This window comes from Geotrypetes seraphini, chromosome 2 (assembly GCF_902459505.1).
Source record: "Geotrypetes seraphini chromosome 2, aGeoSer1.1, whole genome shotgun sequence".
Classification (NCBI taxonomy): Eukaryota; Metazoa; Chordata; class Amphibia; order Gymnophiona; family Dermophiidae; genus Geotrypetes; species Geotrypetes seraphini.
The window spans coordinates 22,166,314-22,183,986 of NC_047085.1; the positions used below are offsets into that span (position 1 = coordinate 22,166,314).

At 40.0% G+C, this 17,673-nt stretch overlaps 1 protein-coding gene across 16 annotated transcripts in view; it reads left to right on the plus strand.

Moving 5' to 3' along the window:
• Nucleotides 1-17,673, plus strand: part of PTK2 (protein tyrosine kinase 2) — a 779,173-nt gene that overhangs the window by 271,128 nt on the left and 490,372 nt on the right. For all 16 annotated transcript variants that reach the window (XR_004538103.1, XM_033930844.1, XM_033930848.1 and 13 more), the window contains one exon: nt 12,476-12,583. Coding sequence is in view for 15 of the 16 variants with exons in the window: in XM_033930844.1 (XP_033786735.1) it covers nt 12,476-12,583 (108 nt within the window). In the remaining variant the exon portion in view is untranslated. The remainder of the gene's footprint in view (nt 1-12,475; nt 12,584-17,673) is intronic.

The window sequence follows — 17,673 nt, forward strand, 5'->3', positions numbered from 1 at the left end:
CTCGCGCAAGGTCTCGACCAGACTTTGTTATTCCCAGAAATGGACCAGGTTTTCCTCCTGGTGTTCCTCTCGTCATCTGGAACCGGATTCGGTCCCGGTGTCTTCGGTACTGGACTACTTGTTGCATCTATCTAATTCAGGCCTGAAGACGACATCCGTTCGGGTGCATCTCAGTGCCATTTCTGCTTTCCATCGTCACTTGGAAGGACGTTCTCTTTCGCTTCATCCTCTGGTGACTCGTTTCATGAAGGGTCTACTCAATGTTTGTCCCCCTCTGAAACCTCCTCCCGTCGTTTGGGATTTGAATGTTGTCTTAGCTCAACTGATGAAACCTCCCTTTGAGCCTATCGACAAGTCTCTCCTCAAATTTCTTACTTGGAAAGTGGTAATTCTGATTGCCCTCACATCTGCTCGACGGATTAGTGAGCTGCAAGCTTTGGTTGCGGACCCACCTTTTACTGTGTTTCATCATGACAAGGTGGTTCTCCGCACCCATCCTAAATTTTTGCCTAAGGTTGTGTCTGATTTCCACCTCATTGTCCTTCCTGTGTTCTTTCCTAAGCCTCACTCCCATCCTGGCGAGACGGCGCTCCACACGCTTGACTGTAAGAGGGCGTTGGCATTTTATCTCCAACGTACCAGGCCTCATCGGAAGGTTCCTCAATTATTTTTGTCCTTTGATCCTAATCGTTTAGGACACCCTGTTTCCAAGCGCACCTTGTCCAACTGGTTGGCTGCTTGTATTTCTTTTTGCTACGCTCAGGCTGGTCTTCCGCTCCCGGGTCGAGACACGGGGCATAAGGTCCGGGCGATGGCAGCTTCGGTTGCTTTCCTCCGATCCACTCTTATGGAGGACATATGCAAAGCTGCCACTTGGTCTTCGGTTCATACGTTCACCTCCCACTACTGTCTGGACACTTTGTCCAGAAGCGACGGCCGGTTTGGCCAGTCGGTGTTACGTAATCTGTTTTCCTAAATTGCCATCCTCCCACCTGCCCTTTTTTGGTTGGCTTGGAGGTCACCCACATGTGAGAATATGCTGCCTGCTTGTCCTGGGATAAAGCACAGTTACTTACCGTAACAGGTGTTATCCAGGGACAGCAGGCAGATATTCTCACAACCCGCCCGCCTCCCCGGGGATGGCTTCTTTGCTAGTTATGGAACTGAGGACCACGAGGTGGGATGCGCCCTCTAGTGGGCAAGAAGGCATGCACATGCGTGGTGCAGTGTAGCAAACTTGAAACTTCAATCAAGTTTGCTTGAAAAGCTGTCCGCGCTGGGGCTCCGTAGATGACGTCACCCACATGTGAGAATATCTGCCTGCTGTCCCTGGATAACACCTGTTACGGTAAGTAACTGTGCTTTCATATTCAGCATTTATTAAAAAACAACTTAAAAAACAATATGTTGATTTGGAAAAACAAATTAAAATATTAGAAAATAAATTAATTGAGAAATGGGAACATATTACATTACAAAATTTATTAAAAGTAAAAGCGAAATATAATGAGATTTCTTCTCAATTTGTGAGGAAAGATATCTTCTATAAGCAAGTTCAGTACTATGGTAATTCAAACAAAGCTGGAAGATTATTAGCAAATTTTCTTAAAGCAAAAAAAAGGAAATCTAAGATTATTGCAATTAAAGATACACAAGGCAATACACACACTAACACCAAAGATATTTTAATACAGTTTCTTGATTTTTATAAAGATTTATATTCTTCTGCATCTTATGAAAAAAAAGAACAAGATGGGTTAAATTTCTTAAATTCATTTAGTGGACCAAATGTTCCGGATCATATAAAACGAAGTTTAGAAGATCCTATATCTTTAAAAGAAATAGAATCAGCATTGAAGTCTCTTAGAGTTGGATCCGCTCCGGGTGGTGATGGTTATACTGTTGAATTTTACAAAACTTTTCAAAACATTATCTTACCATACTTATTAAATTTGTATCAATACCAAATAAATAATGGGAATATATCAGGTACTATGGCTGATTCGGTAATTATTGTCTTACCAAAACCAAACAGGGATCCTACCTTGGTTTCAAATTACAGGCCTATCTCTTTATTAAATGTAGATGGTAAGTTGATTGCTAAAGTATTAGCAATAAGATTGGCAAAAGCTCTTCCTTTTATTATTGATGTACACCAAACAGGATTTATTGCTAAAAGACGCTCATCAAATAATACTAGACTAGCATTTCACTCTTTAAATTTAGCGAAAAATATGAATGATCCAGCTTTTATGGTATCTTTAGATGCAGAAAAAGCATTTGATAGAGTGGAATGGAGTTATATGTATCAAGCTCTGGAATGGTTTGGAATAGGCCCCGGTTTTATTAAAACGATACAGACATTGTATAGCTCTCCTGGTGCAAGATTATATGTTAATAACAATTTATCAGATAGATTTAACTTGCGTAGGGGAGTTAGACAAGGATGTCCTTTGTCTCCCTTACTTTTTGATGTTGTTTTAGAACCCTTATTAATCACAATTAATCAAACTAAGGAGATAAAGGGAATCCCATTTTCTTACTGGGAATTTAAACTTTCTGCATATGCAGATGATATATTATTATATTTAAGAGAACCGGGGAATACTGTTCCAAGTTTATTTAATCTTCTAGAGAAATTTGGAAAATTTTCTGGATATAAAATTAATTGGAGTAAATCGGAAATTCTTCCAATTAATGTTCACTGTAACAAAGGATTATTTGATTCATATTCATTTATTTGGAAAGAGGACGGGTTAAAATATTTAGGAATTATTATCAAAAATACAATTGAAGATACAGTTAAAGAAAATGAAAAACTTTTATTAAAAAAAATAACAGAAATGTGTGAGCAATGGAATCCTTTACATCTTTCTTGGTGGGGAAGAGTTCAAACAATTAAAATGATGATATTGCCTGTGGTTTGTTATCAAATGAGTATGATACCAATATTTTTTCAGGGGTCATTTTATAAAAAGTTAAACAATATTCTTACAAAATTTGTTTGGTTTGGGAAAAGACCCAGAATTGCTTTAGTATCTTTACAAAGACCAATTGTGGAGGGAGGGATAAATTTTCCAAATTTTTATAGGTACCATCAAGCCTATATTCTAAGACAGGGTATATATTGGATCCTCCCAGATCTCATGGAGAATGTACCAGATTGGCTATATCTAGAATGGCGGCTCCTGTTCCCATTACATTTAGAACATCTAATTAGTATAAAAATGCCTAGACGATATAAGGATAACAGAATTCTATTAGATACTTGGAAGACATTAAGATATATTAGTAATCTATCACCAGAGCCAATTGCTAAATCTTTAAATCAATCTATTTGGTTAAACTCCAGGATCAAGATTGGCGGATACAAAATTGTCTGGAAACAATGGGTAATTGCAGGTATACGAACATTGAATGATGTTATTTCAGAAGGATCAATGCTTAGTTTTTCACAATTGCAACATAAATTTGGATTAAATAAAACACAATATTTTAAATGGATGCAATTAAAGCAAGCTATTCAGGCAGGGTTCCCTGAATGGAAAGATCTTAATACCCAATATAGTCTGCAGGTTCTATGTTTCCAGGCAGATTTTTTGGGTCACCAAGCCGCAAAATGGTATAAATTGTTATATGGATTTCTAAATAAAAAAAAGAAAACTGGACTTAGGGATATTTGGAGTATTGAGATTGGTCAGACAATTTCTGAGTCTCAATGGCCACGATTTTGGTCCTGGAGATTAAGATCTACAAAGTCAGCATCTGTGAGTCAAACTTGGATGTTTTTGTTACATAGAACTTTATGGACCCCTACGCGTTTACAAAAAATAGATAGTACTAGATCTAATAGATGCTGGCATTGCAGAGTAGAAGTTGGTACATTAGACCACTTAATTTTTTTTTTGTCCCTTTATAAATGCATTTTGGAAACTAATTTGGCCCCAAATTAATGAATTACTAGAAAATCATGTAGGACTCTCATATGATACTATACTATTTGGTACAGCAATGAGAACTCAGAGTCCGATTTCAGCAAACAATAACAAACTATTATTAATATTGACAGGGGTCGCCATGCAACAAATAACTCAAAATTGGAAGGACTATACCAAATTAAATTTTACATTTTGGTGGAATTCAGTCTGTCATATATACAAAATGGAAAAAACAATAGCATTACAACAGGGAAATATTCATAATTTTAAGAAAATTTGGGAACCATTGACTCGTTATTCCAATGATCAGATTTCATAGCACATTAGTAATAGTTATATTAGAATGGGGAGGAAAATGTATATTATATGGAATTAAGAAATGAAAAAAGGGGAGGGTTATATTCTATGTGATAAGATGAATTATTTGTAATCACAATTTTCATGTATTGATTGAAGATAATATGTACAATCAATTATTGTAAGAATGCAAAATTTAATAAATAAAAAAAAAAAAAGTTTAGTGACAGGATACTTTACCACTGTCTGTACCAGGCTCCATGGATGATGTCATCCACATGTGAGAATATCTGCCTGCTTTCTCTGGATAACCCCTGTTTACAGTAACTTTGCTTTATATGAAAGAATTGTTATGTACTGATGGAGTTTGTTTGGTGCTTTGTCCAGTAAGTTTTTTCCTTTTTTTGTTCTCCTTAACTATTAGCCTATCCCCTCTTATTAGTGGTTTATGGAAGAGTGAGTTGGGTTTTCTTTTTATTCAAGTTTTTTTACTTTAAATTTATACTCTGATTTGCTTGCTATGAAAAGTGAAAAAAAACAACAAACAAACCCAAAAAACACAGATTTTTTCATTACCTGGCCTTGCTCAAATCAAACTAGCTTTGATAAGAAGTTGAGCTTTTTCATATGTGAGCCCTGCTTTGTGGAATTCCTTGTTTTGCCAGTTGTTTTGATGGCATGTCATACTTATCTTTTAGGAAACTGTTGAAAACAGCATTGTTTAGCAACACTATGGACCATAGTGTTTAAATAATGTATTCATAAATTATTAAAGGATATTGTAGACCAGTGTTCTTCAACCTTTTGACACGAATGGACCGGCGGAAATAAAATAATTATTTTGTGGACCAGTACCGGTCTGCGGACCAGTAGTTGAAGAACACTGGGCTAAGTTGTGGCCCAGACCCCGCCCATCTCCACCCAATCTCCGCCCCAGACCCCCCCCCCATATAATAGCACTAATTGTAAAACCATTTTTTCCATTCATTTTTCATATACAGTATATACACACACACACACACAATGGTTAACCACAAAATTAAACTACACAAAGCACACTGTATGCTTCTCAATATTCATTCCTACCAGAACACAGATAACCCCATGCAAATACGGGACCAAAAACTAAAAGTACTAATATATATACAAACAAACCCTTAGATGCAAGACTCTGCATGCAGTACAACCCCCAGAGGAAATGAAACAAATACATTTCTTCCTGAATAGACAGCAGATGTAAATCAATCACTAAATTCAAAAATAAAATCATTCCCCCTACCATTGTTGTCTCCCTCCCTCCATGCTGTGCCTTGCCTTCTGGCCTGCTCCTGCCTGGCCGTTTTATGCCTCCTCCCCTCCCCCGGTGTTATCTTCGGGCTGGCTCCCTCTTACCGTGGGCAGCGGCTTCTCGCGCTTCATCTTGTAGCCTTTCCTCTGACATTGCGATGTCAAAGAGAAGGCTTCTGATTCAGGCTCAGGAAGTGTATAGGAACCTCTGCCCATGGCTTTGTACACTCCAACACTGAGGAAGAGGGAGCCGACCTAAAGACAACACAGCATCGATCGCACCATGGACGAGTAGCTAAAGAACATGCCAGCCCTGTGGACTGGCAGGAAATTTCTGCGGACCGGCACTGGTCCACAGACTGGCGGTTGAAGAACACTGTTATAGACCACCAAATGGAATTTTATCTGTCAATCTGTTGAAAGTTGGTGGTGTAATATGCTGATGAAATTTGTATAATACTGAATGAAGATATACTTTGCACTTGTATGTTTTAATGTACACACTGAATATTTACGTCAACAGCGGTAAATCAAGAATAATTCAATATTTAATACTGGGGCATTAGCAGCTCCTGGCATTGAACATCTGTATATATGTACTGACCTGCAAGTTAACTTAGCTCTAGCCAATTATTCAGAACGGTTAACTCAGGAGAAAACTAGTACTCCAAAGAGAGTGTAACAATATTGATAGGAGCAGAGGGCAGAAAGCAGAGGGTAGGAGTGGAGGGCCACTACTCGGACTGGAGGAAGGTCACGAGTGGTGTTCTGCAGGGGTCAGTGCTTGGACTGCTGCTATTCAATGTATTTATAAATGATCTACATAGTAACATAGTAGATGACGGCAGATAAAGACCCGAATGGTCCATCCAGTCTGCCCAACCTGATTCAATTTAAATTTTTTTTTTTTTTTCCTTCTTAGCTATTTCTGGGCGAGAATCCAAAGCTCTACCCGGTACTGTGCCTGAGTTCCAACTGCCAAAATCTCCGTCAAGACCCACTCCAGCCCATCTACACCCTCCCAGCCATTGAAGCCCTCCCCAGCCCATCCTCCACCAAACGGCCATACACAGACACAGACCGTGCAAGTCTGCCCAGTTACTGGCCTAGTTCAATATTTAATATTATTTTCTGATTCTAAATCCTCTGTGTTCATCCCACGCTTCTTTGAACTCAGTCACAGTTTTACTCTCCACCACCTCTCTCGGGAGCGCATTCCAGGCATCCACCACCCTCTCCGTAAAGTAGAATTTCCTAACATTGCCCCTGAATCTACCACCCCTCAACCTCAAATTATGTCCTCTGGTTTTACCATTTTCCTTTCTCTGGAAAAGATTTTGTTCTACGTTAATACCCTTTAAGTATTTGAACGTCTGAATCATATCTCCCCTGTCTCTCCTTTCCTCTAGGGTATACATATTCAGGTCTTCCAGTCTCTCCTCATACGTCTTCTGGCGCAAGCCTCCTATCATTTTCGTCGCCCTCCTCTGGACCGCCTCAAGTCTTCTTACGTCTTTCGCCAGATACGGTCTCCAAAACTGAACACAATACTCCAAGTGGGGCCTCACCAATGACCTGTACAGGGGCATCAACACCTTCTTCCTTCTACTGACTACGCCTCTCTTTATACAGCCCAGAATCCTTCTGGCAGCAGCCACTGCCTTATCACACTGTTTTTTCGCCTTTAGATCTTCGGACACTATCACCCCAAGGTCCCTCTCTCCGTCCGTGCATATCAGCTTCTCTCCTCCCAGCATATACGGTTCCTTCCTATTATTAATCCCCAAATGCATTACTCTGCATTTCTTTGCATTGAATTTTAGTTGCCAGGCATTAGACCATTCCTCTAACTTTTGCAGATCCTTTTTCATATTTTCCACTCCCTCTTCGGTGTCTACTCTGTTACAAATCTTGGTATCATCTGCAAAAAGGCACACTTTTCCTTCTAGCCCTTCAGCAATGTCACTTACATACATATTGAACAGGATTGGCCCCAGCACCGAACCCTGAGGGACTCCACTAGTCACCTTTCCTTCCTTCGAGCGACTTCCATTAACCACCACCCTCTGGCGTCTGTCCGATAGCCAGTTTCTGACCCAGTTCACCACTTTGGGTCCTAACTTCAGCCCTTCAAGTTTGTTCAACAGCCTCCTATGAGGAACTGTATCAAAGGCTTTGCTGAAATCCAAGTAAATTACATCTAGCATATGTCCTTGATCCAGCTCTCTGGTCACCCAATCAAAAAATTCAATCAGGTTCGTTTGGCACGATTTACCTTTTGTAAAGCCATGTTGCCTCGGATCCTGTAACCCATTAGATTCAAGGAAATACACTATCCTTTCTTTCAGCAACACTTCCATTATTTTTCCAACAACTGAAGTGAGGCTCACCGGCCTGTAGTTTCCTGCTTCATCCCTGTGACCACTTTTATGAATAGGGACCACATCCGCTCTCCTCCAATCCCCAGGAATCACTCCCGTCTCCAGAGATTTGTTGAACAAGTCTTTAATAGGACTCGCCAGAACCTCTCTGAGTTCCCTTAGTATCCTGGGATGGATCCCGTCTGGTCCCATCGCTTTGTCCACCTTCAGTTTTTCAAGTTGCTCATAAACACCCTCCTCCGTGAACGGCGCAGAATCTACTCCATTTTCTCGTGTAACTTTGCCGGACAATCTCGGTCCTTCTCCAGGATTTTCTTCTGTGAACACAGAACAGAAGTATTTGTTTAGCACATTTGCTTTCTCCTCATCACTCTCCACATATTTGTTCCCAGCATCTTTTAGCCTAGCAATTCCATTTTTTATCTTCCTCCTTTCACTAATATATCTGAAAAAATTTTTATCTCCCTTTTTTACATTTTTAGCCATTTGTTCTTCCGCCTGTGCCTTCGCTAAACGTATCTCTCTCTTGGCTTCTTTCAGTTTCACCCTGTAGTCCTTTCTGCTCTCCTCTTCTTGGGTTTTTTTATATTTCATGAACGCCAACTCTTTCGCCTTTATTTTCTCAGCCACTAGGTTGGAGAACCATATCGGCTTCCTTTTTCTCTTGTTTTTATTGATTTTCTTCACATAAAGGTCCGTAGCCATTTTTATCGCTCCTTTCAGCTTAGACCACTGTCTTTCCACTTCTCTTATGTCCTCCCATCCTAACAGCTCTTTCTTCAGGTACTTTCCCATTGCATTAAAGTCCGTACGTTTGAAATCTAGGACTTTAAGTATCGTGCGGCCGCTCTCCACTTTAGCCGTTATATCAAACCAAACCGTTTGATGATCGCTACTACCCAGGTGAGCACCCACTCGAACATTAGATATACTCTCTCCATTTGTGAGGACCAGATCCAATATCGCTTTTTCCCTTGTGGGTTCCGTCACCATTTGTCTGAGCAGAGCCTCTTGAAAGGCATCCACAATCTCCCTACTTCTTTCCGATTCCGCAGTCGGAACATTCCAGTCCGCATCCGGCAGGTTGAAATCTCCCAACAGCAGAACCTCCTCTTTCCTTCCAAACTTTTGGATATCCACAATCAGATCCTTATCAATTTGCTGCGATTGAGTCGGAGGTCTGTAGACTACACCCACGTAGATAGAAGTTCCATCTTCTCTTTTCAGAGCAATCCATATCGCTTCTTCCTCTCCCCAGGTCCCTTGCATTTCGGTCGCTTGGATATTGATCTTTACATAGAGAGCTACTCCTCCACCTTTATGACCATCTCTGTCCTTCCTAAAAAGATTATATCCCGGTATGTTTGCATCCCATCCATGTGATTCACTGAACCATGTCTCTGTGATAGCAACAATATCTAGATCTGCCTCTAATATTAGGGCTTGCAGATCATGAACTTTGTTGCTTAGACTGCGAGCATTTGTGGTCATCGCTTTCCAGCTATTTTTCAGCGATAATCTCCTTTTTCGTATGGATTTTTGTGTCGTTTCACTTTCCGCTGCAATACTAAGAAATGAGTTGCTGATATTGCTTTTGTTGCAGCCTTTACTACTATCACATCTTTTCTTTTGCCGGGGGTGGTCTCTACATACACCACCCCCACCTTCTAGTTTAAATGCCTAGAAAAATATTGTCTAAATTTCTCTGCAAGGTTTCTTTTTCCTGCTGTAGTAATATGTAGCCCATCAGTGCAATATAGCTTCTTGTCCTTCCATGTATTTCCCCATCCTCCTATGTACCTGAAGCCTTCTTGATGACACCAGGCTCTGAGCCATCTATTAAAGTCCTCTGTGTTTTTCATTCTTTGCTCTCCTTTTCCATATGCAGGCAGTATTTCAGAAAAAGCTAAAGTCTTTACAAAAGGTTTCACGCCCTCACCAAGCTCCCGAAAAGCTTTCTGTGCTGCAAGTGTGGAGTTGTTGGCCAGGTCATTTGTTCCCAGATGGATAACAACATCAGTGTTAAAATCCTTAGTTTCTTCCTTAATTATAGTCAGTATTTGCCTGGAACTCCTGGTAGCTGAGGATCCTGGAAGACATTTCACTATTTTGGACTCCTCGCCCTGTGTTCCAAGGTTAATGCCTCTGATGATGGAATCTCCCAACAGTAATAGTTTTCTGTTTTTGGCTTTTTTATTTGTACTTAGGGTGCTCTTGTTCTCTTGAGTTTCTTTCATTGGTTCCAGTCCCACCTCCCTTCTGTTTTCCTGAGTATCGCAGTGCACTAGTGGAGCGAAGGAATTCTGTAGAGGTAATATTAGTGAAGGTGGATGTTTCTGTGTTACATGTCGCAGTCTTCCTGAGCCTACTGTGACCCATTTATTCCTGGGCTGTTTTATTCTTTGAGGTAGAGGTGGTAAGTTGGTATGATTTTGTGGAGTGATGGAAGCTGCTTTAATTGTATTCAATTCCTGTTTAAGTTTACAGAGCTCCTCCTTAATACTGGCAAGTTGAAGACAGATGGGGCAAGCCTTAAGCCTCCAAATAGTATGTCTTGGAATTAAAGCACCACAGTGATTGCATAGAATAAAGGTCATCTTGATTGGTTGTGAAGTCCTGATTATATGGGTCTCTATATATGAATAGTGGTCCCTGGGGTTGGTGGGACTATAAGTAAGACTACTAGTAAGGCAGAAATATAGGCTCTATACCACCTAAAACACAGTATTTTAAACAAAACTGCAGGAAGAAGAAATAAGATTTAACAGAGGAAAGAGAAGGATTTTTTTGTGCTTTTTTTATATTTTTTTTTAGTAAGAAACAGGGAGGAGAAGAGAAATTAAGCAGATATAATGCTGAAAACCAGTGAAAAGCTGAAATATGAAATGCTGAAATATGAAAATCTGAGTAACTTAGCTTTTAGAAGTTCACAGGGCAGCCTTGTTTCAGCAATGTCCCAAAGATAATGCAATTAACCTTAGAAGTAAAACAGAGCCCCTCCCTTCTCCACCTAATCAGACACAATGTTTAAAAACTAGTGAGTCAGAAATATAGGCTCTATACCACCTAAAACACAGTTTTTTAAACAAAACTGCAGGTTCTATCAGTGCTACCCTAATACACAGGATTTATAACAGGATTTTCCCTACTTTAGTCACCTTGAGCCACAGGCACCAGAAATATAGGCTCTATACCACCTAAAACACAGTTTTTTAAACAAAACTGCAGGTTCTATCAGTGCTACCCTAAAACACAGGATTTATAACAGGATTTTCCCTACTTTAGTCACCCTGAGCCACAGGCACCAGAAATATAGGCTCTATACCACCTAAAACACAGTATTTTAAACAAAACTGCAGGAAGAGGAAATAAGATTTAACAGAGGAAAGAGAAGGATTTTTTTGTGCTTTTTTTATATTTTTTTTTTTAGTAAGAAACAGGGAGGAGAAGAGAAATTAAGCAGATATAATGCTGAAAACCAGTGAAAAGCTGAAATATGAAATGCTGAAATATGAAAATCTGAGTAACTTAGCTTTTAGAAGTTCACAGGGCAGCCTTGTTTCAGCAATGTCCCAAAGATATGAAATGGGGATAAAGAGCAAAGTAATAAAATTTGCAGATGACACCAAGCTATTCAGTGGGGCTAGGACTAAAGAGGACTGCGAAGATTTACAAAGGGACCTAAACAAACTAGGGGAGTGGGCAACGAGATGGCAGATGAAGTTCAATGTAGAGAAATGCAAAGTCTTACACGTAGGAAACAGAAACCTGAGGTACAGCTACACAATGGGAGGGCTGTTATTGAGTGACTTGGGGGTAATAGTGGATATGACAATGAAGCCATCGGCACAATGCGCAGCGGCTGCTAAGAAAGCAAATAGAATGCTAGGAATAATCAAGAAGGGTATTACAAGCAGAACGAAAGAAGTTATCCTGCCATTGTATCGGGCGATGGTGCGCCCGCATCTGGAGTACTGCGTCCAAAATTGGTCGCCGTACCTAAAGAAGGATATGGCGATACTCAAGAGGGTTCAGAAGAGAGCAACGCTGAAAGATTAGAGAGACTGGGGCTTTTTTCACTGGAGAAGTGGAGACTTAGAGGGGATATGATAGAGACTTATAAGATCACAAAGGGCATAGAGAAAGTGGAGAGGGACAGATTCTTCAAACTTTCGACAACTACAAGAACGAGAGGGCATTCCGAAAAATTAAAAGGAGACATTCAGAACCAATGCTAGGAAGTTCTTCTTCACCCAACAGGTGGTGGATACCTGGAGCGCTCTTCCAGAGGGAGTGATAGGACAGGGTACAGTATTGGAGTTCAAGAAGGGATTGGACAATTTTCTGAAGGAAAAGGGGATAGAAGGGTATAGATAAAGGGCTAGTATACAGGTCCTGGACCTGATGGGCCGCCGCGTGAGCGGACTGCTGGGCCTGATGGACCTCTGATCTGACCCAGCAGAGGCACGGCTTATGTTTTTATGTTCTTATGCTTATGTTCTTTTCATTTAAACTTATATAAAAGAATAATCATGCATTAAATATTTAAATTTTCTGCTTACTTTCTTACAGCCTACTCATTTAACAGACTTCAATCAGGTTCAGACTATTCAGTATTCAGCTAGTGAAGACAAGGACAAAAAAGGAATGCTGCAGCTCAAAATTGCAGGTGCTCCTGAGGTAATACAAACCTTCATACATAAGCTTTGTGACAGTGCTAAAAAATTAATCCAGTTGAGTGTATTAACATATACAAAATCTGCTGAAAACTATTACTTTTGTTTAGATAGTGCAGATAATGTACTGTTTAATTTATTACATTGTAAAGGTGTTTCCAGTACAGAAAGCACTTGAGTTCTGACCCTGTGGGTTGTGTATCTTCACCTCCGAGACATGCAGAAGGCATATACATTTTCAGCTCTGCCTCCCTGTATCACTGGGCGTTGGCCTCCTCATTTTTTTTTTCCTTTTGCAAACGAGTTGTCTCTTTCATTTGCTGTGTTTAATTTCTTATTTTTAGGTTTTATTCAATGTTTTGGGTTTTTTTTCTGTTACATCTCTTCCATATTCAGTATGCTAAGTGTTCAATCCTTTCCTGTAATCCAGGAGTTGCAGAAATCCAAACACTTTTCTGATCATATGCTTCTTCCACTTCAGAGAGAGAGAGAGAGTTAGAGCCCCCTATAGTTTCAATTTCTTCAAGCAATCCGTGCAGACATCTTTTGGATTTGCTCTGCATCTTTTTCTTATTTTTTTTGCTTAAAATTCATATTTTCGGTGGCTTGAGACCCCTTTGCGGTGGTCCTCTGTCAGAGGAAAGGACAGCAGTGTCCTGCAGTGGACAAGGTGTGAATTTTCACCAGACCTTTTTTTGGCTCCTCTGGAAAGTGTATTCTTTGGACCCAACTCATTGGACATAGCCGGTTTCTTTTAAACCAGTTTCTTCAGTGGCAGAGGCCCCTTTTCAGGATCCCTCTCATCTGGTTATGGAAGAGTTCGATCACATTATGCTGCTTTTGTCTCTTAACAATGTTTTTATTTTGGATCCGGCTGATACCCTTGCTGGAACTAGTCAACACGGTTGCCCTGAGAGTTCAGATTTGAATGAGAACCCCTCTGTTCACAAACCTTTTAAGCATGGCTTTGTCCAGCATTTTATTGCTGGAATTCTGAAAGAGCAAAAAATTGGAATCTCCTCTTTCCATATCAGTGTTTGGTCATGGACCGTTCTAATGTGCTGTCGTCTTTTTTCCATCCCATCCACAGCTTCTTGGTCTGGTTACAGAACAATAGGATGCCCAGGCTGCTCTTTTAGGGTCTCTCAAGCTATGTCTAAGCTACCTTCGCTGCTTCCTGCTTTTCAGCAATTTTGAGCAACCTAAGGTGGATTCCACTGTAGTGCAGGATACCTGATGCATGGACCTCCCTAGTAATACAGAACAGGAACCGAAATCATCACTTGTTGCCAAATGTTCACAATTTAAAATACCCAGTCTTACTGAATTAGAAACTATTATTAAAACTATTAATCATAAAGGAGCACATAACGAATCAATACCACCTTTTATTCTCAAGAAATACTTCTCTATATTTGGGCCATATATACACACATTGATTAAAACTAGTTTACAACAAAGCAAAGTACCATTACTTTGGAAAAAATCTTTTATACGTCCGGTAATCAAAGATCAAAAAATTGGCACTGATATTAAAAATAATTACAGACCCATTGCTAATATCCCATTTTTATCTAAATTAACAGAAAAAATTGTCTTCAACCAAATATCAGAATTCATAGAAAAAACTAATGTGCTACACCCAAACCAAACAGGATTTCGATTAAACCATTCTACTGAACATTCTCTAATAGGTTTAACAACATCAATACTATATCATTTAGATCACCATACTTCTGTCATACTGATTTCTCTCGATTTATCGTCTGCATTTGACACCATTGACCATGACCTCTTAATAAATAGAATTCAATCAATTGGGATAGTAGACCAAGTCTTATTCTGGTTCCAGTCATATTTCGATCATCGCACATCTAGCGTCTCTTTCAATGATACTACTTCCAATAGTTTTTCCCTTCCATATGGAATCCCACAAGGTTCAATACTTTCGCCGATTTTGTTTAACATTTTCCTAGCACCACTGTTGACACTCTGCCAATCTATTGGATTCACAGTATATGCGTATGCAGACGATATTCAATTATTACATCCTGTTAACACCAAAAACCCGCAAGAAATAATATCAATAAATGAGAAATTACATCAAATTTATGACTGGCTTGAAACCAATAGACTCGCTTTAAACATACAAAAATCAAATCTTATGTTCTTTCCCTGGAAAGATGGTGAAACACTTTCTTCTGCTATAACTATTAAAGGCATTTCGTTAAAAATGACTAATAATGTTAGAATACTTGGCGTTACCTTTGACAATAAACTGTCTTTTCACGATCATATAAGTCAAGTCGTAAGATCTACTTTTTATAGACTTCGTCAGATCCGATCGATATCTAAATTTTTATGTTCAAAATCATTGAATATCTTAATTCATTCACTTGTAGTGTCTAAATTAGACTACTGTAATGCACTATTTACAGGCTTGTCACAGAAAGAAATTAAACGATTACAAATAATTCAGAACGCCGCTATTAAATTAATCTATAAGGCTAAAAAATTCGATCATGTCACACCTCTACTTAAGAAAGCCCACTGGCTCCCAGTAGCACATAGAATAGTATTTAAACAATGTTTACTCATTTTCAAAGCTTTAGAACACAAATCTCCTGCCTTTATATTTAGACTTTTAATACCCTATACTACCTCTAGATCTCTTAGATCTCAAGACCAGCAACTTTTAGCTATTCCCTCACTAAAAGTTATTAACACAAGGCGTAACACTATTTTTTCCATAACAGCCCCTCAATCTTGGAACAATCTTCCATTGTACCTAAGACAGGAAAAAAACTTAACAAAATTTAAGTCAGAACTTAAAAGTTTTCTATATATTGACGCCTTTAATAACTAATTCTTCCTTTTTTCTTTCCGCATCCATAACTTAAAAGGTCAATTTGTCCCCCTTCCTATTGTTTTTTCCCTGAATTTAATTAAATATTTTAAATTCGAATTAGTGATTGTATTATCGAATGTAACCATTAAATAATTTTTCCTTATGTTTCACTATAAACTATTTAAATTACCTTTAAATGTAATGTAATATGTGTTATTTGTATTTTAGATAATTGTTTGTTTAATTTAATAATTGCAAGTGTGTTACCAACTATTTTATTTGTACATCGCCTTGAATTTTGAATAGGCGATAAATCAAAAATACCTGATAAACTTGGAAACTTGGACCCCAGGATCGCACAATGGATATTAAAAAAAAAAAGCACCCAAAAAAGCAAACACTTTCTTGAAGTGGCTTCAAGTATCAAGGCAGTGGCAGCCTCCTTTGTGGCGCATGCCTGTCACACGAGATTGGCAGGGTGCCTTCTGCGGAAGTGGATGTCTGTCCCCAGCTAGTGCTGGACGGTGTGGATTATATGGGGGACACACTTTTCTGATCTCATTCGAGTTCTTGCCGCTTATGTGGTGTCTGCTTGCCTGCCTCTTTGGATCAATCCTTGGGCTGGGGATGCTGCCTCCAAGGCTGCTTTAAACAGACTTCCTTTCAAGGGTCAGCTTCTTTTTGGGACCTCAAGGCTGATGTTGCTGATCGCTGTCCTAGGTCTCTCTCTGTGCACAAGTCTTGCTGTACTTTGGGAGGGAACTTGAGTAATTTTATTCCCTTCTACTGTTTTTGTCAGAGATCCTCAGCCTCTTCTTCCCAGGGATACAGTCCCTGTAACAACATTTCCAATTCCAGCTGTCCTCAGACATCCGGATCCCGGGCAGCTACTGCTCCTAAACAGTACTCCAGAGAGCTGCCTTTCTCAGTTTTACCAGGAGTGGACTCGCATGTCCTCGGATAAATGGGTGCGGACATTATTTGGAAGGGTCACAAGATAGATTTTTTTTTTTTTGCCTGCCTCTGGATTTGTTTTTAGACTCGCTGGCAGGTTGGCCGGATAAGGTCTGCACTACTTTGCAGTGTCTCTTAAAAATCCGAGCACCAGAACCTGTTCCAGAACACGAATTGGGTTTTGGCAGATACTCTTTATACTTCATCATACCAAAGTACGGCTTGGAGGACTAGAGGCCTGTTGTGGATCTTATGTTGGTCACTCGCTTCCTGTGGTTTCTTTATTTCCGAATAGAAACCGTGTGTCATTGCTGCTGTCTCTCCTGGAGAGTTCTAGCGTCTTTGGATCTCATGGAGGCTTTCCTCAATATTACAATATTTCCAGAGCATTGCAGATGTCTGCATTAGAGAGTTGCGCGGGGACAGAAATCAAAGCTGTCCCCGGTAGAATGAAACCCGTCCCCGCTAGGAGTCAAACCCGTCCCCACTGGAGTGAAATCCGTCCCCGCCCATCCCTATATAAACTTCAGAAGTAGTTATATCATTTATTACTGAATTAAAGGCTCTGGAAGACACCCATTTACAAATAAGCAAAGACACTTTAATTAATTTGGAAATATTAATTGAGAAGAATACATACTTTGTAAATTGGTTTCTACCAGAGCCTCTAATGTAAATATAAATACTCAGCTGATGAGGACCCTCAAGCTGTCAGCTGAGGATTTCCTCTGCAGTTGACTGGGGGTCCCTTTTGCCAAGCTTGGCAGGCAGCAGTAGTGTTCGAGTCACAGATGCTGGCACCTCAGTGGCTCATGGATGCTGTCAGCGACTGTTGCGCTTGGTAGAGGGGAGTTTGGGCCGTCTCTAGAGGAGATCCTCTGCTGGCGGTGCTTGGGGATCCCCACCAGCCACAGGCAAGGGTCAGCAAGTACTTCAACACTGTAGAAATAAAACCAGAAATGCATTTCCTTTTCTTTTGAACACAATACAAAGACATCTGCTCTTCTTCAGCTGTGTCTTCAGCTGTATCTTCCCTTTCTTCACTCTCAGTGAGACACATGATGGTACTGCTCGGTCACATGGCCTCAAACATTCACATGACTCCTTTTGCCAGACTTCACCTCAGAATTCCTCAGTGGACCCTGGCATCTCAGTGGATGCAGGCTTGCAAACCACTTTCTCGACACATTACAGTCACTCCTTCGTTGAGACAGTCTCTTCGCTGGTGGATGCTCTCTTCCAATCTCTCCAGAGGTTTACTGTTCCAGACGTCCCCTCATCAGAAGGTCCTC